Source organism: Vanessa atalanta, chromosome 12 (genome assembly GCF_905147765.1).
Source record: "Vanessa atalanta chromosome 12, ilVanAtal1.2, whole genome shotgun sequence".
Classification (NCBI taxonomy): domain Eukaryota; kingdom Metazoa; phylum Arthropoda; class Insecta; order Lepidoptera; family Nymphalidae; genus Vanessa; species Vanessa atalanta.
The window spans coordinates 7,866,979-7,890,326 of record NC_061882.1 but is presented as its reverse complement, the minus strand read 5'-3'; the positions used below and the strand labels follow the sequence as shown (position 1 = coordinate 7,890,326).

Here is a 23,348-nt window from a genome sequence, read left to right as displayed (position 1 = left end):
CTTGCTACGAATACTACGAAAATGTTAAGTAACTGATGGTTCATCAATACCTGGAAGATCATTAATGAAACAGCCTAATGTAAAATAAATTACTTGTTAAGTTTAGTATTAACTCATTCATTTACCGTTGAAACTTTCAATTATGTAATTGACACTAGACTTATCTTATCATAACCCTAGCTTTTATGTAACTATAAAAATAAGTCACCTTGGAATAATATTGACCTCTTTCATCGTAGTAGACATTTTTGTGTGAACAAAGTGACTTAGAACCTGAGGGTTCGTTACAACAGCTACAGTGTTATATTTTGACTATAAGCATATATGGTTAAGGTTTTTTTTTTGAGCAGTAATCGTTTATTATATAAATATAAAGACTACATGCTATAAAGACAAAATTTGTAAAATATATAGTATCTTACCTGAAAAAGTTGAATAAAATTAAAGAGCTAATATCAGTAATGTTGCAAATATGACAATAGGAATCGATAACATAAAACATAATAGTGTCGAGAAGAGCGTGCGAGGCGGACGGCGATGACGGCGGCGGCAGCGGCGCGGAGCAGTGCCGCAGCCAGCGCGGCGTCCTTGCCGCGGGTAATACGCTCGAGTCACGCGAGCGGGGTCGATAGCGGCCACCGGCCAGCCTCCGCGTCAATTATTCAGCACGCGACGCCACCACCGCCACCGCCACCACCGTCACCACGCGCCCGAACAAAGAAGAGCGCGCACTGCGACACCTACCGGCCCACCGTCGGCCCGCCGCTCCGTCTCCTCCAAATATAAAGCCAGAAGCGTTGAAAGCCAAAACGAAGCACACTTATTGTGTATCACTCCAAACCTTATCCTTTCAGGCGATCGTTGATGAGTCGCGGGATCGCGCGCGATGGTCGCGCGTTACGTAAAGGGCGCGACGTTGCGCGTGTTTGCGCGTGTGACGCGCTCGCGGCGGGCGCTCGGAGCGGGATCGCGCGCGGAGTGCCGTCGCACGGTTATGCAACGCGCCGCCACCGTCGCCCGGACGGGAAAATCGAACGCGAGGGACGCGGGAGCGTGCGCGCGCAACCGCATCGATACCCTCCACCCGTAGACCTACGAATACGAGGACGTGCCGTAGGTAGGCGACCTCGCTCACCGCGGTTCTGCGAATCCGTATCGGTCGCTGCGATCGTCACATACAACCGACTCCACAGTTGAAAGAAGATTGAGGAACGATGTACGCTAGCTCCGTCTCCCTCTGTCCGCAAAAGCGGTAGTTTTCGGAACGATACTAAAAGTTCCTAGGTGCATGGCGCCCGCCCGCCCGATGGCGCCTACCGCACCGCAACGCCCGTCCTCGCATACCGACCACTACCCGCAATTGACATTACAGTATAGACGCTGAAGGTTCAGGGAAAGCTCATCTTAGCATGAAGTAAAATAAGTCTATAGAACGAAGGTTACTGTTCAACGCGGAGACTTTTTATCTCTAAAGCCTTTATATAAATCAAGGCCTAACTCGACATCTTAACTTTTTACGTAACCTTTTATATTTAAAATGCTTGCACAAGTTTAACTTTTACCTTTTTTTATTTTGAGGAAATTAAAATTAAACGAATATTGTCTAATTATATTTACTTTTACTAATAATCGGTTACTATTTTTGTTTTTGGCTCAAAACTTTGTAAAACCTTTAGGAAACTTTAAAGTCATCCCAATTTAAGTTATAATAAATAATGAAAAAATATATCGAGCGCGATTTTAAAAGATATTTAGAAGTATATCGTTATCAAAAAAGAGTTGCATGTAGGTAATTAAATTCAAGGTTCATTTACGTGTAATTATTGTATTTCATATCGTGTTCATAGTTGGTCTTAATTGACTGATATTTGACTCTATTAATATAATTCATCTGCACATGTGTGTGACATGTATGTGAATCGATTCGAGGATCGAGGATATTTCTTTGAGTGTGTTTGAGTGAAATAAACCAATCCAATATAGACGGGTTCCAGGCTCAGATTATAAAGTAAGAAATATTAACCATTCCTCACATAGGCCAATGGGACCCCAACCTTGGGAACTAAAATGTTATGTCCCTTGTGCCTGTAGTTACATTGGCTGACTTATCCTTCAAACCGGAACACAACAATACTGAGTAGTGTTAATTGGCGGTAGAATATCTGATGAGTGGGTGAACCTATCCAGACTGGCTTGCACAAAGCCCTACCACCAATTGATAGTCAATTAAGATTTTGTATTCGCTGTTGTTGTTTTACAATAATGTCCCGCGAACTCCATTTGCCTTTTTTGAATATATAATATATATAATAAGGACTTATTTTTTACAAAAATAAAATGGGCAACATTCCAAAAATGAGAAAAAAATCAGCAACACTTTTTTGAATATAAGCATTTCGATAGGCCGTGACTCTGAGGCCGTTGATGCATGGGAGCCTTGCGTGTCATATTTTTGTCAATTTTGCCGAATAGGGCCATTGCAGATTTAGTAACTAGGAATTCAATAGAATCCGGTTCCCCCATTCATGTTAAACCTTCAGTCCTCAAATAACAGCTTTCAGTTAATGGTCAATGAAAGCTCTATATATATATTTGAGGACAATAATAAGAAAGTTTTGTGTTCGATCATTCAATAATCAATAACCTAAAATAACCTTTTAAAATATAACAATATGAAGTGAGTTGTCGTTGAAATTATATTATAGATGTAGTTGATATACTTATTAGAACAAATAGCTAGACATATCACAAATTTCGTTGCTTATAAATTATTACGTTGCTGTGTCCTATTAACAATAACTTAACTTGTTTTACAATATATGGACGTTTGTTAGACGCTAAAAGTTGGCGACCTAATTATTTATTCATTAGACAACTAAATAAAAAGTACCTTAAAATCCCACATCTATTTTAATAGCGAAGGGGTTAGACACCTTACATTAAAAAAGGGTGTAGAGTAGAGATCTTATAATATCACATATAATTCACACGATATTTTACAAAAATACTGAATTAACTACATATATTAATACTGTCCAAGATGCCTTTGAAATAAAACATTTTAACCAAGCATTCAAACTTTTTATACAAATTTAAATTGAAACCTATAATTTGGTTCGTTAACTTCATAACAGCATAGTATCATAGCCTTAGGTGTATGTATGTATACTGGAAAGGACCATACAATTTAATTTTTTTGAACAAAACGATTAAAGTAATTAAAATATAGCTTTAATTGGTTTATTGACAATTTGATTTTTACAATTACAAAAGTAGTGGAACAGATTTTTTTTCTTTTAATAAAGTGCATTGCCTCTACGTGCCCTTATTACAGACTCTATTCGGTTCCGCATGGATCTGATTAAGGTTAATAAACGGTATTAATATTTTTTTTAAATTGTTCCATTCTTGTTAAACTATTGTTCTCAGTGCTGCCGCTGTTGTGGGCACAGGATTTTACACAATTACAGCATTATTTTTAAACTGTCCCCAACATGCTCAATAGGATTAAGATGAGGAAAATTATATGTAGACCTATAACAGTTAAAAAAGTTAATTGTTTAAAGGACATTGTCAGGTCTACAAAACCTTACCAAGAATTAACAACACAGGATACAGATAAACTTTCTACCGTATCCTTTAAATTAATATTAAATTAATTTGAAATAAGTTTAAAATTAAAAATTTTTGTAGAAATGTAAAATTGAAGTTTAGCGATTGGGCTACTATTGATATTTACGAGAGTAGTAATCAATGTAAATTATATAATGAGAGCAGTGGAATCAGGACTGCCTTTGTGGACGTGTTACACGATATTCGAAAACTTTTAAATTAGTTTCTATTTATGCTAAATCTATTTTATTTATTTATTTAAAGATATAAAATCATTCAGATTATAAAATCAAGGCTACTTGGGATGTTGTTGTGTTCCGGTTAGAAGGGTGAGTGAGCCAGTGTAATCACAGGCACAAGGGACATAACATCTTAGTTCCCAAGGTTGGTGGCGCATAGGTGATGTAAGGAAGGATTTGGGAGTGGCAAATGCTTTTGAAACTTATTTCGATAAAATACTCACCGAAAATAACTTCCCACTTAAAATTATCTACTTTAGAAGCCAATAAATTAGTAACAAATTATTTTTACAACTGTAGCATTAAATGTTCAATATAACGAGCTACTGTATTAGATATTATAAAGGTGTTTAAAAGTGTAAAAAAGAATTAATGACCTACGGGTCTTTCCGTCCACCTAATCAATAGTATTATTTATGATATCGCTCCGTATATTATAGGGCTTTTTCCATACATCAGTCGTTGTGCAAAACATTATTGAATTTTTTTTAAAAAAACTTCTGATCCACTTTGGTATAAACACAATTTTTCATAGTGAACAATTCGGTTTTACTAGGGGGTCGCTCCACAACTGATGCTAGAATCGCACTACTAAGGCATTTATCCAAAGCATTTTATTGTGTAGAGCACGAAATGCTTTCGTTAAGCAATTGATCTCATTGCTTTATACTTAAAGGTATTTATCGATTATTTTTTTTTCTAAATGCTAATAAGACACAATGCTTCCTATTTGCCTTATCTAATGTGCGGTTAGAAAAGTTAAATACTTATACTGCTCGATTAGTATACTACAGTAGTATATAGGTTACTTTCAAAATATTATGTCTTATGGTATTTTGCTTTGGGGTAACGCTGCGGTTATTGAAACTATTTTCATACTGCAAAATAGAGCTGTGCGGACTATTTATAACCTTGGAGCCCGAGACTCCCTTCGGGATATTTTTCATAAGTGGATATACTTAGAGTTACTTCACTATATGTTTACAACAATATTATGTATATTCACAATAATATAGATCTGTTCGAAAGGTGACAATCATTGTATAGACACGAGGACGACAGGTAAACTAACAAAACCTAGTGTAATTTCAGTAGTTCGGGATGGCAAAATAAAATTATGTTGTGCAATGATGTTTCAATCTCTCTCTATATTTTTACAATGATCACAATCCTCCTTTTGTTTTCCTTATGACAGCTCCATCATTTTTAAAATAAGAAATACTGGCATGTTCAGTATTAAATGTTATTCCATGTAAAATAATATTAACTATAGTTTTATAATATGTAATAATAATAATGTGATATTATTCATGATATAATTAATTATGATATCCTATGACGCAGCACCGTATTGGAGGCTAGGGCTAGTCTCTAACACTAGTTCCCGACTTCGCAAAGTTAATATATACTTCTTGGGGCTCGGTATTCATTAATATAATAAGATTCCTCAGCTATTTTTAACTAAGCCTTTCTAAAATTTGAAGATTATGCCAAAAAATCATTGATATAGAAAGAATATTACTTAATACAAGATTATATTAAAGATAAAAAAGCGTGAACTTAATATTTATGATTTCTGGACAGGTTATATAAAAATTTAATTGTACTTTAATCAGTAATTAAAATGGTAGATAGTACTGAGTTTCTTGTCGGTTCTTCCCGGTAAAATCTACTTTCCGAACCGATCTAAGGACTTACTGTTTTTTTTAATGATTAATGGACAGTCTCTACATTTTTATTTAATTGAATCTAAAAAGTTTGCATAATAATCAAAAATACTAATTCGAAAGTAATCCTGAACTTCGATGAAGTTTATGGCTACGTCAATGTAAGTCAAAGTTTGAAAGTTGAACTATCAATAGAACGGAATTTGAAAATTGTCACTGTTCTCTTCCGTGCCTCAGAAAGCACTTAAAGCATTGATATGTATGTTTGAAGTCTCTATGAACACGTCGGAACGACGTCCCATCGGATTATAAGAATGAGGTAAAAGAAAATGCACCTGCGTTTACGTACGTACTTATGTATGTACCTACTTTAATATTTCCTGCGCAGTTGACTAGTCTCAATTGATAATGACCGCTATAACCGCAGTCGGTCAAAGGTACAATAGCTATATTAACTATCTCTATCCATAACTGTATATGGTTTTATTTTAATTTTTGCAAATATTAATTACAATGTATAACCGGCAGATAATAAAACATTGATATTGAAGTTTTCAAATGTAACTTAATGTAATAAAATAAGAAAATATATTATATATATCGGAGCGTGGTTACTTTAGTTGTTGATTTGGATAATTAATGAATCGAATAGTTGGCAATAATGTTTGATGGCTGATTTACTTATAAGAGCGGGTCACCCCGAATGGAGTTGTAAGTGTCATGGCAACGCGAGTCGTTATGTTTTGACTTTTTATGAATATCTCCATTGCACGCCCACATAGTCTTACAAATGTCGGATCAATCCCCGAACCCAACTGTTCGGCATCCTGCTTCTCCGACATATATTTAATAAATATTTTAATTTCATTTTGAGTTATCGTTTTAATTTTTTATAAATTATGGCCATTTCCGGCATCTTGTTGTCTTAAAACAACGTAGTTATATAATGTTTACGTTTAATTTACGAAATATTAAGAATATAAATATAATAGACTGCATATTATACTTTTAACTAAGTATTGTTACACATTCTCACTGAAACTGACAATAGCTAAAATGCTTTAATTTACTTACCTACAGTTTATAGCGAATTATTTCATTTACCTCATTCAAAGCAGGAAAGAAACAATAAGATTAAGTGCAGTTAATGTTTGAGTACATACAAAGTTAACGCTGTGTAAAACTTGATACTGATTACTCATGCGTTCAGTTAATTTATTTGAAGAACCTCCAATTACATTGGTAACGTAATAAACTTAGAGACAAATGACTCAGTAGATTCAAAATTAATAGGTATATAAATGGAGAGACGAGCTGGTCGAAAGGCTAGAACTTACCTGAGCTAAGGCCTTCTCTCCTTTTCGAGGAGAAGATTTGGAACTTATTCCAACACGCTGCTGCAATGCAAGTTAGGGGACAAACATGTAGCAGAATTTCATTGAAATTAGACATACTCGCCTCGTGATTTTTTCCTCCACCGCCAAGCGCGAGATGAATTACAAAGACAAGTTAAGCACATGAAAATTCAGCTGTGCTTAACTAGATTTGAACCCGAAATCATCAGTTAAGATGCCACTCGGCCACCTCGGTTTTGAAAAAAAGCTATACGAAACATTTAAGATTCTCAATTTACGAACCTAATCATCCTTATTACGAAGGAAAATTAATTCACCGAGATAAATCGGAATAAATCACTGGAATAATTAGTGGGAGACCTCATCGTATTTCCAATATATTCCACTGCCAAGAATGTAACAAGGAAATAAATTATTTACGAGAACATAAGTCTGATTTAGCAAAGACATAGGTACGATTGTAGGTATTTGTTTCAATTGAAGATTCAGACATTGTACCCTGTTGGCTATTTCCGTGTTGCTAAACGTGACAATAATTATAACCGCCCATGTACAGAATTAAAAAGTTATGCGGTGGCAGGGGATGAGGTATTGCCAGGGTATTATTAATAATAAATGTAATGTCGTCGTCGTTATGAGATATATCATATCAACGCAATGAGTCAGAACAAGTAGTAAAAAAATGTACGTTTACTAATCTGAATATTGATAACTACCACACAAGTTATACAAAGTTTGTATGAACCTCAAAATTAAAATATTTATACGAGAAAGGAAGAAAAATACAATGCAATGTAAATTTCATTTTCTTTTTTCAAATATAGTAGAAAATTTAAACAGTTAAATAACGCATAACTAACAACTGTTCAATATTCACTACTAGAAGAAGTGAAATATGATGAGACGGTATGACCTTTATAACTTTTTACATAACGCTAATTCTGTGATAATTTTAATGTCGTCCGGTTTTCGCTTCCTTAAAATCTTGGATTTACTCCTTAAAATTACATATAATGTAACTACGGTGAAATCACCTGAAAATATCTGCTAAATTGACAAAATTCAACTACCCTTAGATATCAGAACGTTTTTATCTACAAGTGGATGATGAAGAAATAAACCTCGATCTGATTAAATTTTTTAGAAATCGGATCGGCTTCACAATAACCCTCGAGATAAGTGGAAATTAAAAATTGGTCGTACATCGAACTAAAGAAAACATTAATTAATTGTGAAGTTTCTAAACCGTGCGCATGTATTGCGAAACACTACTTATAGACTTTTTAAAAAAATATACTTGTTAAGGCGATGGGTGCTATCTAATAATAACGAACTGTAACGGTCTATTTTAAATACAGACCATGTAAATTTTTTCGACATTTATTTCTACTCAACTTTGTGCCGTCCAATTCTTGACGAAAGCCCCCCCATAGAATGCCAACCATCTTGGGTAGCCTGCATCCATCCCGTACCTGGCACCTTTTTTAAATCATCCATCTGCACAGGGCGTCCTACGCTACGTTTGTTTTTGCTTAAGCGTGTTTCTACTCTAACACGTGTCGGCTTCCTCGGTAATCATGGCGCTTGGACACATGACTAGCCCACTTCCACTTCAGCGAGCTAATAGTATGCCCAATGTCAGTGGCTTTAGTTATTTGGCGAATGTCCTCATTTAGGATTCTATCAGTCAGTGAAACCCCAAGCAACGCGTGTTCCATTGCTCGCTGAGCGACCTTTGAATTTGCAGACCAGTCCTACGGAGAGCATCCACGTTTCGGCCCCGTATGTCATTACAAGGACACACTGATTAAAGACCCTGGTCTTAAGCGACGATTCAAAAATATGACATAACCTCCAAATGTAACAACCGAAAGTCTCAACGGTATTAAAGGCTTTTTTGTCCACAAACGCTAAGCATAGAGGCTGATTTTATTCCTCGTTCTTCTGTGTTATTTTCCTAAGTGTGTACAGTCTACGGCACTGAAGCCTTTTCGAAACCCAGGCCATTCAAAGTGTTGGAAGTCAACGAATTTTTAAGTAAGATGGTTTTTAATTACCCTCGAAAACACCTTATAAATTTTGCTTAAAAGTGAAATGGGACGGTAGTTTTTCAGAAGAGTTTTACCACCCTTCTTTAAAAATTAGCACCACCAGACCTCTGCTCCAGGCCAGGCCTCTGACACTATTTATTAATTTTTAAGTAATGCAGCTAAAATTTTATAATTAATTATTTATTGTCTGAACGAATATTGGCTTCGGTCTCAACAACTTTTGGCCAAAAAAATCACCTAACCGAATGTTTTCAATAAGTACCGAATTTGAACATACGTTTGTTGAAATTGGAAGACGAGTTGCGCGGCGCAGAGGACCTGAATGACTCTAGAGCTGCGCCAGCCTGCCGCCATCGCCAGTAGAAAATCAAAACAAAACAACTTCATAAGCGCAATAGATTATTATCTATTCAACCTAATTTTAATCAAGAAGTTATTGACAAGGCTAATTACAATTATTTTGCAGCAAATTTCACTTAACGCGATCTAATGTCATGTGAAATTGTGCAACGTGAAACATGTTGTTTTACACTTATATTGCACCAATTTATTACTTTAATTTTAATTTCCTCAATTACATAGGCCTTTATTTGACCAAAGTTAAGAAAAAAATTATTATAATATATATATGTATTATTACTATTTTATTATATAAATATATTATAATTAACATTATTTCTGACAAGTTAACTTAGTCATCTACTATCAAAAATACTACCTTAACTTTTAACCTTGTCTTTTAGTAATTGTTATATTCCTAACATATGTTTATTTTATTAAATATCTCACGTTATTTTTACTTATTTTATTCACTTTGAGTCAATCTTCAACTTAATTTCTTAACCCTCGGGTTCGGCTTCAGAATGTAGTCGTATCGTATGATAGCATCGACCTTCGATCACACTATTAATCGATCGACACTATTAATTATTCTGTTCAATAATTACAGTTCATACAATAAACCCTATCAATGCGGATTAACATGGATTTCAAAGTGCAAAGTCAGTGATTAGAAACTTACTTAAGTAATTAGAATGTGTTGCTGAAAGTGTAAAATTGTAGATGCTGATGCTGAAATAGATTCTATACATACTGACCCCAGTAATACGTTTGATAAAGGCTTTCGTTCTTTTGTGGAAATATCACAATATTTTCTTCATTTCGTAGTAATTTGTCTTGCTTTGATATGTTTTATAAAAAAAAAATCCAATCTGTAAAAAGACATCTTACCTCACAGACCAATGTTTCTCAAGATTCTCACTTCGTTCCAATTTTATTTAGTCTTTTTATAAATGGTAGTATTGATTTTTTATGAAGATAAACCCCAGATTCTTTTTCTATGTTCGTATAAAAGCTGATTGAGGGACAACGAGCCCTAATCGTTCGTTAAATTAGTCATTAACGTGCATGTCCGCCCAGAAGAAATCTATACATTAGTGTGAGCAACTCCACCTGAAGTTCCCAGGACTCAGCGTGTCATTATTGATGTCATCTTTATGGGTGCATCTACCAATATGATTACCCCGTACGATGTCATGGATTGCATTTTAACAATGCATGTACGTCGACAGAGCGAATCTGCTTCTCCCACATTTCAAGTCTATCAAGTACGCAGTAGCATTAAGAAGCTTAAGTTCATCCAAGTCCAGGTATTTCATTTAGGCTTGGCACGCTTGGTTTTCATACAATTTTACTGACTTGCAATGTATGCCTCAATATATGATATATACACTGTTCACATAAGACATTAAATGCATTATCAATTTATGTTATTGGCCAATACAATGTTATTTATAAAGCGTACAAATGGAGACCACTAATCAATGAGTCAGAGTTATTTCAAGACGATTCAATTTATAGAATTATTTTACATAGTATTTTACTCTTTAGATTTATTTATTCGATACCAATTTTGAGAAAATCTTAATTTATAATAAATAACTGCATTGCAATAACTGAGCATTAACTTACATTTATGAATATGAACTCTTTGAAATACAACAACTATTTTTAAATTATTGTGTTTGTAAAGGAGAGTTTATGTGATTTAAAAAAAAAAGCCATAAAAACTAGGAAATAAAACTTAGTTTGAATGATTAAATACTTTTGTTGTTACAAATGGCAAAACATTGCTTTACACATATTTATTTATTACCAAATACAACAACAAAAGTTATAGTATCAGTAAAAAATATGGAATAAAGTAGAATCTTATATACTATTTTTAATAAATTAATTAATTAATACAATAAACCAAAATGGATATAATTTGAACATTGAAGAATTCTGATCATGTAAAGTGTATCAAAATAAATAACTAATAAACATAATTAATATAATCTATTATACATACATAACCACAGTACATTTTTTCACTACAAACAATGTGTGTTACTTTTCACACTAGTGTAAAACAAACAATAAAGATAAAGACTATTTTTAACAGTCAAAGAAAGAAAATTAAACAATCACATGAAATAAGCTGTAAATAAATTGACTGCCTTTAGGCACTGGGCTGAAAAAAGGTCTTATTATTAATCAATGATTATTATTTCATAGTAGCATTAAACCTACACCATAAACAATTTGTGAAAAAAAGAACAAAAACTTTTTAATCTTCTCATTTAAATTACAATTATAAGGTTATTTATTATTAATTTAGCAATTACAATAATACCACCACTATAACCCTGTACTAAGAAGTATCAAAACATATCTTATCTGCTTTATAAAGAAGCCCTGATCATAAGCTATTTATTAATGCCATAATACTACTCAACTGTTTATCTAAAGTCTTTCTATTTTTACCATTATCAATAATAAGATCCCATTCACTGTAATCATCCAAACCACACTCCGAGACAACATCGTCCACCCCACTCTTAAACTTAAATCCTCTCTCTTTTCTTGTTTCTTCATCTGCTATCAATCTTATTGTCTTTATTAAATGCCCATAATTTTCCTTAAACCATTGTATGTCGGTTTGCCTTCGAATATCACTGACAATCCATATGGGTTTGTCTGTTGCTTAAAATTAAAAATAAATGTTTCTGTTCAGAATAAATTAATACAAAATAAAAACATAAGGTATATATATATATATATATATATATAATCAAAGAATGTTTATAATTACTTGTGATATTTAACTTAGATATCTTTTGAACATGTTAGTTTAATATACATTAACTTATCAATAATCTACTAAAGAATAAATTTCAATAAACACAAATACATTTATTTACCATTTTGACAAGCTGCTTTACAGAAACATCCATAATCGTGTTCCCTCATCTCATCGCTCCATTTGATCATATCTAGTCTGTATTGTTCCTTGTAATCACCATCACTCAATAGCTCGTCTAAATTTAAGGACTTCTCCTTAGCCCAGTGACTTTTTATTGGTTGTGAAATTTTTATAATCTCACACTCATCACCGAATCTGCAAATTAATTATATTTCTTTTATAAGAATAACCTATAATATTAAGTTATTCATGAACTAAATCCAATGAGGTTCGGTTTAAGTAAGAAAATCTCTTACCTAGTTTTTAAATGATCTGTTAAAAAGTCCTTACCGCACTTTCTTTTACCACTAAATAATAGAATTACTTTTGGAGTCATTGTTTATTTGAAAGTATAGTAAGTAGAAGCATTTATATTCTTTAAATTCATTTAACTAAACAAATACCTATAAATAAAACTTGAAATAGTTATTTCCGTTATACTTGTCTTAAATCTTAATCATTTTTTAAATATTACTTTTAAGCTTTTCAAACTCAGAACGTCAGTAATTGAACAGTAGGTACTTAACTCAATGTAAATCGTCACAAATGACAACTAAAATGTCTATTTTGGTTGCCATTTGTTTGAAATGAAAGTGAAAATCGTTAAAATATTAAATAAGTATGTTACAGTTTATTTTATCCAAATAAGTATAATTACCGTAAACTCAGCAAATCCACGATTTAAAGTTTTATTTAATATTAATAAAAATAAACTTGAGAACAACTTGTGAAAAAAATACGCCAAAAGTCTTATACATTAAATATATAGCTGATTATTTTCATGCAAACATTATTAATTAATCTAAATATAAAAATAAAACTCAAAATATATACTATAGCAATAACATCACTTATTATTTATATAATTTTCACGCCATCTTTCCTGTACATTTTGAACTATTACTAAATTATGTCATATATGATTTCAATGCTTTCTCAAAAGGTGGCGCGAATGAGTAATAATATACAGATGGCGTGACAATTGCAATATTTATTTCAACACCACTTAGATTTAACATGAGGTAAACTAGATGGCGCACGATACTTTAGATAAAATATAATAAAAGTCCTAAACTTTGAAACAAAGAAACATAATATTTACTTTACACTTTGGTGGAGAATAAAATTTAACGATTTTACCATTCTAATAACCACAACGTCAACTGCTTAATATGCATTAAGTAGATACGAAAAACGTTCTTGAATTTATTACAAATATTAAAAAAAAAAAAAATAATATTAAATACTTTTTATTATATATTATCCTTATACCGGCGTATATATTTTTTTTGATTATGATGAACGAAAATCTTTTATAATGATCTAGATGATAATATTAAATAGATAAGTAAGTATATAAAATATATAAATGTAAATAATTATATACTTTATATTTATTTTAGACCATTACGTACTTACGTTAAATTTAAGAAATTAAGAATCTTATGAGATTCTTAATTATATATAATATTCAAGGGTGGTCGTCACAGGAAGTAAATAACATAAATATAAATTATAATAAGTAGGTATTATAAAGTCCATTTTTATATACATAGCGATTTTTTATTCAATAATGAGTATTAAGTGTATTACAATATACAACATAATACTTATATGAGATTAAATTTGGAAAAAGAAATATATTCTTATATGGATATTACTTTATTCAACTACAACAAAATATCTACCCTTTATTTGAATTCGATATGGGACGTATCGTATCGCCCACACTGCATTATTATATTCACCATAACACATAACTATAAATAAAATCGTGCCGACACGAAAAAATGGCGTTATTTGAATGCCGGACGATAATTTAAATGTAGCAACAACCGCTTTTAGCTTACAACCTTAATTGACTTAAAAATGCTTATCAATACGTGATGCTTAAAAAATAATAAACACAAAAAAGGGTTATACAAATATAAACCATAATAGGAAGGCATTCGACCTAAATTTTAAAGTTCACCTGTTTAAACATAATTCCTTTAGCAATACGGACGAAGTTCGAAGCACGATGCACGCTCACGACTTTCTGAACGACTCCGGACATGACATTCCACGTTTCGTTGTAGATTAGAATGGGATGGATAGCGAGCCACCCGCCGAAAAAAACGAGACAAGCAACCGCGGAACAGTCCACGTGGACTGCTTAATATCAACACAGGAGCAACGACCAATGGAAAACGGTACCACTAATGTATTTCTCACCTCCGCACTCACACCCAGGTCGCCTGCTGTTTTTGAATTATTTATACGATTTTCAACTTTCCGTGGCTCGCCTAGGGTTTCAAGTTTCGCGATCGTGTCTACGCGGTCGTTTTCGAAATGACTTATGGCATCCTGCTGATGTCATTTTCGTACGTAAGGCTAGTAAATAAGGCAGATTGTCGCTCGCAAAGTGCTCTGCGGCTCTTGAATTTAAAACGATTCCCAAGAACACGGGCGCAAGTTGATGAAGGTTGGAAGAGGCCGCGGTGCAAACTGCATCGTCTCGTCACAACGGCTCCCGCCCCCCGGCTCACCCCGCTGTGCTCTCCCGCCTTTATTGTAGTAAGTTCAGCGTATACGGTACGTGTGTGTATGGCTGTTCCGAGTCAACTGTTGTGCTGAGGCACGACGTTTTCATAGCTCTACGAGGTGCATGCGGCCGCGGCATTCGATGTTTGCAATATATTGCTGTTGCAATATTACGCTTTTTGTTTGTTCAGTGTGGGCGTCTTACTAGCAGATCACCGAGAAAATAAACAGCGATCCACTCATATACTAAATAAAATATTTGTTTGAATAAAATGTATAGACAGATCCACTCCTATCTACCTACGTAAACTTTATAAGCATTCGAATAAATATAAGTTAATAAGTACCTATGAAATTAAATTAAGTAAGTATGGGATACTCGTATTATTACGAATTAAATTTATGAAATAACTTAATCTCGTCACTACTTTATTCCGTTAATAGATGGTAGAGGAGACAGAGGGGACAAAGCGTATTCTTTTATAAAAACAATTTAACTTCTTTAAGAGGAAAAAATAACAAATGAGCGGTAATAAAGTGGGGTCCTTTGAACACGTCTACTAGATCGTGATTATAGGTATTTTTGATTCAATGAAAGGGATCGTTGGGGTAGCGACGGAAATATTAGGGCGCCCCTTGCTCACGTGACGGTCCTAAAGGGCCAGCCGTGACACTGCGCTCTATTTGCTTATTAAACTCGTTAAGCGGTGTCAGATTTTACTTTTGAGTCACGATTATACTTGTATCACGTCATTTTTAATAAATATTTAGATATTTAAATGTAGCGAATAAACTCAAATCATTTTTTATCTAAATTATCTAATGAGTGTTACTGTCTATTCAAATTAAAAAAAAATACCTGTTTATACGTATGTTGTATTATAGATTAAATCTAATTGTAAATATTAAGTAGAACTGACTGTTTTCTGCGAGTCTAATTTATACTTGTCTACTAGGCGAGGTAGCCTGGAACAGCCACCTCTATGACAAATTTAATTACGATCGGTTCTGTATTTTGGGTGGGATGAGTTGCCCAATAGAAAGAAAAAGTTACTTTCGCATACATTTCTGTTCTGATTAAAAATTTTAAAGTAGGTATTGTCAGCTAAGTACCTATATGATTTACAATGGGTAAGTAATTAGCTCTAGGTCTTGCATTTGCTAAGCGCTTAGTAACAATAGTTATTCTAATAGAAGCTTTGGTCTCTTTATTAAAGAAAAGTAATTACAAAATGTGATCTTAACATAGAGCTAAAACAAAATTGGAATCTACTAATAAGTTGAAATAATAGGGAATATTATACATATACTTACATGAATATAGGTAAACATCGATTTCAATTTAGTTGTGAAATTATTTACGGGACCATTAAATATGACATTCTAATTCTTAAAGACAGTCACGCAAATAACAAACAATTAACCATACAACACTTTTTTAATATTTATACCTATTTGTAAATATACTTAAGCATATTAAACAACGTGCGCGCAAGTAATCTCTGTTATTTGTTTAAGCAATGCAAAAATACACGAAGGGCTGTTTTGTTTGAACACATGCGGCAAGCGAGTCCGGTCCTGTGTAAATTCACTTATCTTACCCTAACATAAAGAATATTTAAAAAATGAAATACAAAATAATTAATTATTCTTAAATTTGTAATAAATTATTTTTTAATTAAAAAGAATTAAGCAACTTTTAATTTTATTGGAGAGATTTTTTTTTCATTTATAGTACCGATTACATTATAACTAAAAAATTATAAGCCTACCAAATGAACCGCAAAAATTAAACTTCGTAAGATAAACCTAGGTAAGTATATTATACAAATGAAAAAAAAAATGTGTTTACGATTCAATACTAATTTAAATAAAATACCTACTTCAAAAATGACCTCGTCTCGTGGAATCGAGAAGACAAACTGAAACTAAATACACTCCTACTTTAATATAATTTGACGGGAAGTGAAACGTTGTTAATGGTATCTAGCCGAATTTGATCTGACGAAGCGGCGCGGATAAATGAGAAAAATCAGTACCAACGTCCCTTGGAGAGTTAGGGGGCTACGACAGGGGTGCAATACGCAAACTAATGAACTTAATTTCTTGCTCGAATACAAGATTCAGGGGCTTAAAGTATACGTATATGTAGTTACCGAACAATAATAAAACAATTTAAATATTTTAAATCTTTAAGCATTATAATAGATTATCTAAAACTTACACGGAACTAGGTATTTTATTTAAAAAAAACACTATAAAATTAATAATGAATTAATTTTTTTTATGTTCATGTAATTCCATCTTTTCAATACGTTATCTTCAATCTATCAAATGAGACGTGAAAATATTAATAAAAACTCGCAACTATAAATTTAATCAAATTATGTTAAAACATATAAAAATGCTATTTCATATTTAAATCAAATAAAAAAAACAGCGGTGTCAAGTTTATTACATCCGCAATAAGCCCGCAATGGAAGAACGAACATCTCGCGCTAACATACACGGCTATCAATATGTTCTCATCCGTCATACAGCGACGCGCGTGTCGGACACACCGCACGACGCTCACATTATTCAACACAAACAAAAAGGGAATAAATGCTGGAATAAAATACTTTTAATTTCCCCGGGCGCCGCTAATCGGGCAACGGCGATGGAGGGCGCCAAATCGCCCTTTTTATTTTACTGCATGAACGCAAATCCGGCGGGAAAACGAAGAGGACGAGAGCGGGGTGCGGGCGAGACGGGGGTGCGGTCACGCGCACGGAATTAGCGCTCCCCTCTCTGCCCCCACCCCGGCCCGCACTTGACCCGCGCGAGGTGTCACCGAGCACGTTACCTACCCGCAAAAAATGGGGGTGAGCCGCTACCGCGCTCCGACGCCCTCGCCACTCGCCACTCTACAACAGGGAGCACGGATTTTGTTTTTAATTTATTACGATTGTTTCGATAACCTTAACGCGCGCCACTTAACCTACATACCTAGTGAATACAATCCAGTGATTCCTATCAAATTAAGCACAAAAGTACCTTAGGTACCTATTACTAAATTTTCTACTATAATAGTTAACCTTCGTATAATCTCTGAATGTGTTTCCGTTGGGCGCGCATTTATTAAATTAAAGCCACTAATTGACACGCAAAACTACTCGTGTAAACCACAAATAGTGATATTCAAGCTTCAGACTTAAACAATGACTCATTATTGTAAGTAGCTGCCGCGTAAAAACATATTAATGAAACTATTCCTTCTCCACGATCATATTAACTTATCCAACAACATAATATGTATATTTTATTTCATAACTATAATAATTATAATAAATAATAATTGAGATTACTTGATTGTTTCTCTCAAGATTTGTATACATAATATACAATTAAAACCACAACTCTCTGATCGTTTTTTTAGTATCGCTATGTAAATTTTTGGAGGAGACTTAGATAAGTGAATTTCAAAGTCACCGAATGAAAAAAGAGTACAATTTACATCGAATCCAAAAGCTAAATTCCATGAATTGAGCTGCTGGCAATTCAACATGGATAAAGCCATGAAAAAAACTAGACATCAACGAAGTTGTTATTATGTTAGAACTTTTACTATTTTAATGTTCAGTTCTTTCGATCTTATTATTGTTGGATTTCGTGTTCTCATTGTGGAAGTTTGAACAAAAGTATAACAGTTTGTGTGTTTTATTGCTAAAGTAAATCATCTTCGCTCAGAAACGCTGAGCTGACATTACTTAGTTTTGCAGTAACTCCAGACTTTGTTGAGCTATTACTCACCTCGCATAAAGTGCACTGCATATGTCTCCGACGGACAAGCATTGGTTTGTTTTGCAAATAGTATTTTCGTGTTTCAAACAGACATGCATATTTGTATAAGGATAAAATCTACATGAGAATTGAGAAATCAATTAATGTTTGCAGTATTATTTTGAGTTAATTAGAAATACCACGTAGGTTGGACACATACCTAACATTATTTTTATCGTTTATTAGTTTTCCTGTTTTGTGCACATGGGTACATTCCAAACATATTTGTTTTGTAGGAATTATTGCTACACATGACGTAATACTCCAGTGGTAATGTGTTAGTAATGTTTACGACTCTTATGACAAGGATAAGAGCCCTCTATGCGTCATTAGGCACATGTAACTCGGATGCTTTGTGAAGAAGTTGGCTTTATAAATTGAACAAACAGCTCAATTGTTGGCTCGACGATACGTCGCTCGTAGCTCCTTGCTCCTCAACAGCCCGAGACAATAAAGCTCAGGCGACAATTGCGTACAATTGACACAGTTACAGTCCTATACTTGCATCTTATATACACTTGAGAACGCAATGCTAAATTCTAATAGAGTTATTAGACTGTTAATCAGACTGAAAGCTGTAAGTCTAGACAAGGAGATTTTAATTGTTAAAATAAGTATATACTAATTATTAATTATAAAATATTAGGTACCTACTGTTCAAAGCAGTAGTACCTAATAAGTAATGAGAATTTTACATTTTTTTAAAAAGCAAAAAAGGATTAAACCCAATTTTTAATTAGAATATTTTTTATGAAACTAAATGACAATGTTCTTTAATCAGGGTTTTAGATAGTCACATGCCATCCTTATTGTTAAAGGTAGGTAGTTTTGCTGTGATCGGGAGATCAATCGTTTAATGATTAGATTGAGTCAATCAATAATGTTTAAACGCTTAGTATTATTATTAAATTTATTGATAAGAAAGTACCAATTATACAAACGATTTATTATGTATATTAAATTGCACACATCAAAACAATAGTTTGTTCAAAATTGAAAAGATAATAGCCGAAATTAATTATAATTCTTAACTAAGTTTTATAGAGTCAAAAATGTATATTGATATAGTACTTTTGTCCATATTCAATGAGCTAGATAAGATACATTACTATTTCCACGAATCCATTAATACTTTTAACCAAACTAAATATTAAACAGCGAAAATAAAAGTCGAATGTCCATTTATAAGCTGTAACAAGTTGTGAGATGGTGTATCAAATAACTTTGGAGTTACAGTATAATTGCGGTCAGCTGTGGGAAAGCATTGCATGAGATCTTTCATATGTAGTCACGGCCGGACACCTCAATTCATCAGAATCACGATCATTTCCGATTTAGTTTAGACGAACACCGCTCTTTAATACTACTGCAGTATCAAAAACATAGGTAATCTAAACTATACTGAAACATATGTTTGTATAATATTACAAATATGGTTTTAGTATTTAATCATCAATATTAACAAAGTTAACTTTAATTACTTATATAAATTATGCCATTAAAGGTAACATATTTTAGCTTATTAGATACAACTTCGGTCTTCATACAATAGTTCATTCTTAAACTAAGTACCTACCTACTCGTATCGAATGTAATGTCTCTATTAATATTGATACGTCTATTAATTAACAGAACGCAGGTAGAAATAAACTAACTTCATCATATTTTTTGATTTACACAACATAAATAATTTTCATAATTAGTTACATCCTCAATATTGAAGCTCGATAATTAGAACATTAATTTAACTGCTTATTAAAATGTCTAAACGAGTTCGATACTCGAGTTTCGAAGTGCGAATGATATTGAAAAACACGTCTCACACCATTATGTTTATGTGTTATAATGACACGCGTCTATTAGTCGGACCAACAATATATAGAGTGTACTTGCGCCTTGAAGCGCACTCGTAAATTGATAAGGCGTAAAGTGACTAGTACGTTCGAGATGTGAGCCTAGATATAAGTCAGCAGAACTGTTAAGTGGAGTGGAACTCGCCGCTAGTTGATACCGCTCTCGCCCCCCGAGAGATGTCGCTAGGTTTCGCGCGCTGCTCAGCCGCTAGTAAAAATACGTGCGGGTATTTCCTGTCCCCGCGGCTACGAGGGCGGAGGGGGCGATAAATAACTCAGTTTGCGGCGTGTGGGTGCGGGGGATGCGGGGAGCGGGGTCGCAGCGTTATTTGTAGGGCTCGCGTGTGAATTATTCGTGGGTTCACGCGCGCTGTTTGCCCGCCGTCTTGTGGAGTGGTGCGCGCCGACCCTCGTTAATGAAATTTCATATCGTTCGCCCGCCGCGTCTCGTTCTATTGTCGCTGCTCACTAGTCTCAAACTCTTGCCAGTCGCTCACTACCCTATTCTCTGCCTATTGAATAAGCCGAATTGTTACACTTGACTGTGGAACTGTGGAGAAAGACTATTATGTTTGCTCAACTTGAATAGAAATTAGGCGACGATTGTTACATATGAAACTGTAAGCAAGTAGGTTAAACGAATAATATGTACAAAATTATTCTTACTTTATGATTTCACCATTAAATCGGCTTCAAGCTTAACGGGCTTAGTGTCTATAAATATTAAATGCTTCGCTATCTAATCTGGGTACGCATCATAACATTTCCGAATTTATCGATGTACGTACAGTTGATCGTAAACATGACGAGGTTTAATACATGGACACATTAAACGCTATTTCTAAGTGCCCACGAGCATCGCCCGTGACTATGTGTGAACTTTTAACATATCGGACGTTCCTTGAGAAAAATACATTTCTAGGGCATAATAAGTATCCTAAAACTAATAAAATTGACCGAATAGTAACACTGTATTCCATACGTAGAGTACAACAAGTTAAACGATAAAAACCTGCAGTCTTATTTCAATGATAAAGGACCGAGCAGTTAATCATTTGCAAATAGGTACTTGAATTATGTACACAATAGTTCCCATTAAAAGTAGGAATGTAGATATAAATATACGAAGGCGTTATTGTAAATATTAATATTGAGTATAAATGAGTGGGTAAACAAGAAATAGAAACAATGAACTACGGTGTGACGTCGCGAGACAATGACGCGGTACAATTGCTCACAATTGACACAGTTGCACGCCCACAGCGCGCTTTGTAGTGATTAGTATAGTGTTATAGCACGTTATAGACAACGCAGATAGGTCGATTATGTAAGAAGGGGTGAATGAATGAGATAATGTAGAATGAGCAGATTTAGAAAATCATTTTGATTGAACAATTAAAAAATTCTACCGCTCAGAAGCATGCAATATTTTGAAATTTTCAAATCTCTTCAAAATATTTACTGAGTGAGTGAGTGAGTGGGGCATTTGTGCTGAAAAGAATGGTTAATATTTCTTACAGCGCCAATGACTGACCACTTACCGTAATGTGGCCCGTTTGCATACCTTATATATATATGTATAAAGATTTTTTTTTTAATTAACCTTTTCATCTACAATTTATATTTATATTTTTTATTATTAATATCTCGCAGGTAACCAGAATCAGGTAATATTAGAAGTAATAAAAATTATAACTCGTTTTATTTTAATATCTACTTACTTATCGAACGGTTTGACGAATTCTAAGTCAATAATGCTGAAGAATAGATAGAGGGAACTGTTTTAATGATTCATAAAAAGTCATTACTAAATTTAATTTTCGCCAAACCCAGCCGAGCGGATAACAGTCAGTTTCGAACAAACAAATGTTTCATTATAAAACACGGTTCTTTAATGCCACACTTCCCCTAACTACTACTTAGTCAGGCTTAATATCTACTCATTGTACTAAACGAGCATTATAATAATTATTTTGTACAAATTTAGACTCGGAAATATTTCGTTTTTTAACTTTTTTTATTTATTTTAACGATATCTTAAGAAAAACAAAAGAGGAAAAGCAAGTCATCGCAACATTCTGAATTTTTCAATTCGTCCTCATTTCACATGTATCTTGTTATTCACGTACGCCCGCTTTATATCCAGCCACTTGTATTCGGAGCTCACTGGCATGCATTTATTATTCGCATGCGTTGGACCGCATGTGTACCGCATGCCGAGAGCCGCCCTTTACCCATTCGCATGCATTCGCCCGCTTAATATGCGGGCTCGTATTGCGCCTTTCACGCTTCTCTATAACTCGTACACGTTGTTCAGTAATTTAATCGACTTTAAAGAATAGAGGTACGGTCCTTCGTAGTTTGTATTTATTATACAATTCAGTGATTTATTTTAATTGTTGTTCTTAATCTTAGTATGTTTAAATATTTTTATACGTTCTAAAAATAAACAAAAAAAGATATCTGTAAAGCAAGGTGTAAAAAAATTAAAGTATTGCCGTCTATTCTACAGGTAGTTGAGTCAAACTGATCTTAATGTCACAATGCTCTCATTTATCTGATCTTCAATCAGATACGGCACTCGCATGTCTGTGTCAAGGCCGTTGTCTGAGCTGAAAAAATAATTAATTATAAACTCTGCGTATGAGAGCAAAGACCGGACCTGTTATAAATAGACGTATTTAAACAAAATTCGTGACAAGTAAGTAAATTAAATTGCTTACAAACAATTTGTTTCATGTTTTAGAGCTTAGGTAGGTACTTAATTATCAACAAGCTATTTGTGAGTAAGACAACGTCGTAAGAAGACTACATGTGTGATTCTTATCTATTTCAATTAAAACAATTTTATAGTGCTCAATTAAGAACATAGGCAACCTAGCAAGAAGTTAATTCATCGCTCATAAAAATAAAAACATTAAAAAATTTGTACATATACCT

General features: G+C 33.6%; 2 protein-coding genes across 2 annotated transcripts in view; both read right to left on the bottom strand.

The window, feature by feature from the left end:
- Positions 1-1,008, bottom strand: part of LOC125067924 (sodium channel protein para) — a 66,208-nt gene extending 65,200 nt beyond the window's left edge. Inside the window, 1 exon segment of the mRNA XM_047676821.1 lies at positions 842-1,008. The gene's annotated coding sequence lies outside the window, so the exon portion shown is untranslated.
- A 10,109-nt stretch (positions 1,009-11,117) lies between these two features.
- LOC125067722 (phosphomevalonate kinase) lies at positions 11,118-12,726 on the bottom strand. Its single transcript, XM_047676450.1, has 3 exons — positions 12,468-12,726; positions 12,170-12,366; positions 11,118-11,951 (listed from the first exon to the last, which is right to left on the bottom strand). Exons 1-3 carry the CDS (start codon positions 12,545-12,547, stop codon positions 11,668-11,670), a joined length of 561 nt encoding a protein of 186 aa, XP_047532406.1. The 5' UTR covers positions 12,548-12,726; the 3' UTR covers positions 11,118-11,667.
- Positions 12,727-23,348: the final 10,622 nt, after the last annotated feature.

What these genes read in the sequence shown, in the direction of transcription:
- LOC125067722 (XM_047676450.1), bottom strand. Translation starts at nt 12,547, where the DNA reads ATGACTCCAAAAGTAATTCTATTATTTAGTGGTAAAAGAAAGTGCGGT. An exon ending in ACAGATCATTTAAAAACTAG is followed by an intron (nt 12,367 to 12,467) that starts GTAAGAGATTTT and finishes ATTAATTTGCAG; the next exon opens with ATTCGGTGATGAGTGTGAGA. An exon ending in TAAAGCAGCTTGTCAAAATG is followed by an intron (nt 11,952 to 12,169) that starts GTAAATAAATGT and finishes TTTAATTTTAAG; the next exon opens with CAACAGACAAACCCATATGG.